The following is a 6385-nucleotide window of genomic DNA, read 5'->3' as shown; positions in this document are numbered from 1 at the left end:
TGCTTATCGCGCTCGGCGCTGAAGCGCCGAGGCCTGAGGGCAGCAGCCAGCTCTCGAGGAGGAGGCCGGAAGCAGAGAGGTGGAGAGGAGGGGAAGACCCCGAAGAGGACCGATGCGGACTTGATTGGGCCAAGCCCGGCCGCTCGCCTGGCAGACCTCCTCCCGGCGCTCGTGCAGACGCCCGTGGCTTGTGCCGCCTCTTCTCGTCCGTCCGCTTTTCTTCCTCACCTCCCCTCCTTTCCTCTCCTCCGCCCCCGCTCCCCCCCTCGCGTCTGCCGCCCCGCCCGCCTGCGCGCGTCCCCGCCCCATGAGCTGATCTCGACCCGTCTCTCGACCCAGTGGCACCATCCGACCTCTCCCACTCTCCGCAAACTCGCCCAGCGCAAGCGCCTGAACCGCTCTCGCGGTCTCAGTGCCTGCGTCCTCCAGCCTGCGTCCTGCACCTCCGCATTATCTTTCTGCCTGTCTCTCCTCCCCATGCCCGTGGTTTCGCGCACCCAGCGCGCAGAGGCCAAGTACAACGTGACTTTGGACTGTATGTATGCGCGTACTCCCGTGCTCTTCTTTTCTTTGACCACCTCCCCCTTCCTCTGGCTGCACCAGTCCCCCATCTCGGCCTCCACTCTGCCGCCTCTTCTGGGAACCTTGGCCTCGTCACCTACGCCCTCGATCACGGTCAACCCGTCAACTCTGTCCTCGATGGTGTCCTCCCCCTCCACGTCGCGTGCTCTGGAGGGAACGATCTCGTGGTCCGTTTGCTCATCAATCGAGGCGCGGATGTAAATGCGCCCAGGTGCGTCCCCCCGCTTCCTCCGATGTCCCGCAAAGTTGACAAGACCCCGTGCTCTCGCAATGCGCACCCGCCGCGCTCGCCCAGGCTTCCCCGTAAGTACTTGAGCGACAAACACAGAGATGCCTCCGCCCCCATCGTGGGTACCTCTGGCGCGACTCCCCTCCACTTTGCCGCCGCGAACGGCCATGAGCACGTAGTCTTGACGCTCCTCCTCCATGGCGCCCACCCCGACCGCCCCGACAAGCACGGGGTGACCGCCGAGGGCCTCGCGCGCCAGAACGGCTACGCACGATGCGCCGAACTCCTCTCCAAGTGGTCCCATGAGAAGGACAAGGACCTCCGCGAGCGCGAGGTGCTCCACGTGCCGTCCCCAGATCCCGAACCGAGCTCGCGCCTGGACAACATCGAGTGCAAGGTGCACGAGAAGAAGCTCAAGGTGAAGCGCTCCATAGACAACGCCTTCCACATGCTCCGACCCGCGCCCACGCCTCCCTCTGGCGGCACCATCCCGCAGGAGTTCGCGGGTGATGTGGGCTCATCAGATTCTTCACCCGCCACCTCCACCGCGCAGGAGTTCCCGCCACGACGACCTTCCCTCCCGCACATATTCGACTCTCCGTCCCAGTCCACTTCCCAATATCCCACCCAAAGCTCCAATCATCCCCCACACCGGTCATCGAGACAAGCGTCTGTCTCTCACTGCCGCCGACCGCGCTCAGCTGGCACCGATGCGGACCAGTCGGGATCGCCGGCTGTGTCTACCGTGTCCACGCCTGGTCGGCTGCGCGGCAAGCTCTCACTTCTACATATGTTCAAGAAGGCTGCGGGCGAGTCGTCGTCGTCGACCCCGGGCGCCCCGCCAACCCCTGAAGGGAAAGAGAGCTTGTCCGGCTATGCGTCCAGCAGCTCTCCGATGACGTCGGCGTCGGCATCACCTGCCCCTGACCGCGAACGCGAGCGCAGCAGGGGCTCGTCCTCGTCCCACTCCCCGCTCAAGACCCGCGCGTCTGAGTCGGGCCTCCTCCCGTCGGCCGCTTCGTCGCCGTTCCCGCCCGTGTTGTCCACCGTACCGAGCTCGCGCAGTCGTCTCCGGAGCGAGAGCGAGGCGTCGGTTGACGCGAGTTATCCCCCACTCGCGGTCGAACTCCACCGCAAGCTGTCGGCCGAACGCATGCGCGGCCGCTCCTCGAGCACCTCGCTCGACACGAATAAACCTCTGCCGTCGCCCCAGAATGCAGCGCACAGGAGCCCGCAGGTCCGTCCCGGTATCCTCCGGCCCCACGCCCGGTCCGCGTCGTCCGGTCAGACCCAGTTCCAGCCACCGATTGGCCTTGGATTGGTAGATGGCACGGCACCATTGCGCTCTCTTAGGTTCGACTCTGAGCCACGATGCCGTCTGTGTCGAGCAAGCGGTCCGCGTTGGGTCTCGAGACGTCGGATAGGGGCTCATCAGGCAGGGATAGCCCCTCAATTTCCCACCAACGCTCACGAACCGCGGACCTCAAGAATGAAGAGTCCGATTACTCTCAAAATCGACACGCCACGGTCCTGGACGATGAGGATGCGGATGAGGCGGACGACGACTTTGAGCCCGACGGCTACGGCGAGGTTATTTCTCCCCGCCTCGGCCTCGGCATACCCCTCGCTCCAGAAAGCAAGACGCGTCTACACGAGCTCAAGTCAGAGGCGCGCACTCTTGAGCGTCGACCGTCGAATGGTTCTCAACGCTCACGCGCGTCCTCGAATGGCTCCCTCCCTTCGCCCACCACCGCCAACGATCCCGCCGGATACGAATTTGACTGCCCGTTCAGTATCAACCGCCCGCCGCCAGAACCTCTCCCCGTTGAGCAATCGGTTGCGTCCACGAGCGACTCGCGCTTGCAACCATCACACGGGATCGACAACCGCGTCCGCGGTGACAGCTTCGGGAGCATCAGCACCAGCACGGAGGCAAGCATGCCCGAGACGCCAGGTCCAGGGCCCAGCTTCAGCCCACACTTCCTCTCACCCGACTCCCTCCCCCTCGACCTTCCGCTTGACGCCACGTCCGTGGAGGACGAGAAGGCGCGCGAGCGCGACCACCTCCGCCAGCGCACCAACTCCTCCGTCTCGGGCGGGAGCGCGAACTACTTCGGGGAGCGCGAGCGCAGCCCCGCGCGCACGCTCAGCCCCTCGCGCGCTGCGCGGCACGTCCCGCCCCCGCTCGACATCGACATCCGCGCGATCTCGAGCCACGCGCAGGCCGAGGCGCTCGTCGCTCGCGCGCAGAAGAGCATCATGGACATGAGTGGCGTTGAGCTTGACGTGCCCGCGGCCCGGCCCAGCTCTACGTCGACCATCGGGGCGGACGGGGCGCTCACCCCGGCGCCGAGCAGCGGCGCGCTGCCATCTGGACGGACGCCGCTCAGCGCGCGGCTCGCCGCGTACGGGGAGGTGCTCGCGCTCGAACGTCGATTCAAGGAGAAGGAGCGGCAGGGCACCGGGGCGTCGGCAGAGCTTGAGACGCCCGTTGGGAGTCCGACCACGCCAAGCCAGGCGCGGACGCGGGCGGATCCGCTCAGGCCGCGTGCGAGCGAGTTCGACGTTCGCAAGTTTAGCCTCGAGGAGCGGCCGATGATCAGCGCCGTGCCTGCGTCGAAGCGGGGCAAGGGGAAGCGCCACACACCGCAGACGGTCAGTATTCATGTGGTCTGTGGATCTGGTATTGGTGCTCAAACTTCCTCCACAGGCGACTCTTCTAGTGAAGCGCAGTCCGGCTTCCTCAGGCAGCCCGTCTCGCCCGGCCACAAGCCCACGCTCTCCGGCAGCCAGCTGCTTTCTCCTCGCGGACAGTTCACCGCTTCTCGCGCCCCTCTCTCCACCAAAACCCTCCCGCAGCCGCCGCCACCGCGCATCGTCCGCTCGCGCACGCCCGACCCCGAGGGGTGCGACCTGTCGTCCTCCCGCCTCGCTCGACCACGACTCGAGCGGAAGGCCGTCGTTCGGAGTCCCGCTCTCGCGCATCGCCACGGCGCCGCCGCGGCACGCGTCGCCGGACATCGTCGCGCAGCGGACGCTGAGCGAGCAGGATCGCCAGCGCGCGCGCGAGAAAAAGCTGATGAAGATGGGCCTGCTCTCGCACGACTCGTTGGCGCCGTGGGCGCGGGCCCGCCGCGCTCGAATGGCGGCGCCGCCACCCCGTTCTCGCGCAACGGGGGCGGGGCCCCGAGCGGCCGGCGGTTTGGTGGGATCAAGGGCCTCGTGCAGACGCTGACGGGGAAGGCGACGTGAGGAGTTCGTCCGTCTGTCCCCTCCACCGACCTCCATACTCGACTTGAAGAGCTACCTTCGATCCCGGCTCTGGCTACCTCTCGTTTCTATTTCCGTCGTCGTCAAGTACTCTTACCTTAGTCACTCATTCCAAATCCGCGCGTTTGTCGCACTCCCTCACATTCGTTTGAGCGTATCATATTGTACTTTGTTATCTATGTACCTACCGCACTCCCCCCTCTCTTGACACCCTGCCACGGCTCATCTCTCCGCGTCCCCCATCACTCTCCGGCACCTGTACATATCGCTCCACGCTGCACGTCCACCCGCTCCTCGCCTCGCTTTCGTTCGCCTGTCCACTATTCGCTCCGTCCGTTCTCACCTTGGGAGGAAGCTCTGTCTGTACCACCACTGCTCGCCCGCCCCGTGTGTATCCGATATCATTTCATCTCTCCTTCCGTTCGCCTGTTCGCCCGTGTCCTCCCGTACTCGGCGCTGTCCTGTCCTCTCGCCCGCGGGCTTTTATGTATTGTGCACCCTCCGCCTCGCTCTGTTCTCGCCCTTGCTCGCAGATCCACTCTACGTCGCACACTCCTTTGTGATTCGGCCGCACGTCCGGTCGACGCTGTATCAACTCCGTTACCCACGACTCTTCCGTCCCCATCCCCGTCCCCGCGCGACCCGAGGTCAAGAAGGAGCGTGCTTCTCGTTTGGTGTGATGCCTTTCTGATGGGTGGCGATGGGCCTCCAGGCTCCGAGCGATGCGCGAAGGGGGCATCGCCTCCTTGCGGTGGCGAAGTCCATCACGGCCCCAGAAGCTGCTGCCATATGGATTGGTACCGGTGCAGTGCCTCGGAGATTTGAATTTGAGCGGGGAGGCCGCGATCTATCTTCTGGATGCGTGCTGCGGAGACAAAAAGTTCATGCATAGCGGCCTCGTCCCATGTACTGATATAGCAGCACCATAAATTCTGGTCTCGTCCCCAGCCGCTCTGTACCGCACCCCGCCAGCAGAGCGGCTGGGGACGAGACCAATAAATCCGCACTAAAGACCCTTGTATATATTCGCCACGAGGCGAGCACGTGGACAAATTCAACTCCCCCAAGATCCAAAGAGCCCTTTCTTAGCGCCCGTAAGCCGCTTTCTGATTGCCCACCAACATCTCAACGAGGCCGTCGATAAGCTATCGTCGTGGAAGATGTATTCCGGACTAAACGGACTGGAAGACTTTCATCCGTTTCGTTCCGCGATCTTGGGGCCAAACCAGTCTCTCGTGACAATCGCTCACGTCGCTCTTCGACATCGCTGTATGCGCTGCGGTCTGCGCTCCCGGGCGCTGAAAGAGTGCAGTGCGTGCGTGGTGACGAAGTACTGCAGTCGAGGATGTCAGAAAGAAGATTGGCCGATACACAAGTAGGCATTCAACTTTTTTGGTGCAGACTGTACTCACCCACCCCACAGAGCAGTATGCGTCCCGCGGCAGCAAAGCGCTCGCCTCCTCCAAGAGCATCTCCTCTCTCGCTACTCGTGCCACGCCGAGCTCGCAGCGACCATCCGCGACTGGGCAAACACGCACGACCACGCGCTGACGCTCATGGCCAACGCCGTCGCCCACCGCGCCCCACACGACCACACCCTCTCGCTCTTCAACCCCGCGCAGGCCGGCACCGTGCTCACCGCCGAAGACTTTGTCCGCTCGAACGCGTACCTCTGCATCAAGCTCCTCGACCGCCGCGGCGCGCGCGCCGCGAGCGCGCCGCCGTCGCGGTTCCAGCTGCGCGCGCACGCGGTGCTCTGCCACGGCGCCGGGGGCGCCGCCCCCCCACCTCGGATGGCAGCACCCCGTCCTGGTCCGCGGTCGCCGCCGCACCGGGGGACGACCCGTTCGAGCGCGTGCGCGCGGCGCAGCGGAACGAGCACGCGTTCAAGGACCGTGGGCGCACGCGGCGCCGCTCGGCTTCCTCCCCGTCGAGTTCTTCGTCGAGCGCCTCCGCGCGACCGTCGTGCGCGCGTACCCGGTCTACCGCCCCCGCGTCGGGGACGCGCTGGCGGCGGCGGAGGTGGACGTGCTGGCGGACTTGCTCCACACGTTCACGATGCTCTTGGCGGACGGGGTGGGGCCGCCGCTGGTCGCGCGCCCGCCGCGGGGGGAGGGGCGGCGCCCGCGGCTCGTCGGTGGGGCGGTGGTGCGGGCGGGGAAGAGGTGGATATACAGGGAGCGGCCGGACTTTGACTGGGAGCGGATGCGCAGGCCGGAGTGGCAGGCGCGGTACAAGACCTCGCTGAGGATCGACGAGATGCTGGAACGGACGTGGGAGATGCTGGAGATGCCGCGGTCTTGA

At 65.6% G+C, this 6385-nt stretch overlaps 1 protein-coding gene across 1 annotated transcript; it reads left to right on the top strand.

Annotated features, from left to right (window-relative positions):
- Positions 1 to 477: 477 nt before the first annotated feature.
- Positions 478 to 6385, top strand: BXZ73DRAFT_106947 (uncharacterized protein; the record flags this gene model as incomplete). The annotated part of the gene is made up of 7 exons (XM_048016779.1): positions 478 to 535; positions 604 to 793; positions 911 to 2132; positions 2204 to 3470; positions 3522 to 4059; positions 5505 to 5893; positions 5952 to 6385. The coding sequence occupies 7 exons, from the start codon at positions 478 to 480 to the stop codon at positions 6383 to 6385; spliced, it is 4098 nt and encodes a 1365-aa protein (XP_047872228.1).

The sequence above is a fragment of the Epithele typhae genome, assembly GCF_022376455.1.
Source record: "Epithele typhae strain CBS 203.58 chromosome Unknown BXZ73scaffold_95, whole genome shotgun sequence".
NCBI lineage: Eukaryota > Fungi > Basidiomycota > Agaricomycetes > Polyporales > Epitheliaceae > Epithele > Epithele typhae.
This window is presented reverse-complemented; position numbering and strand designations above follow the sequence as displayed.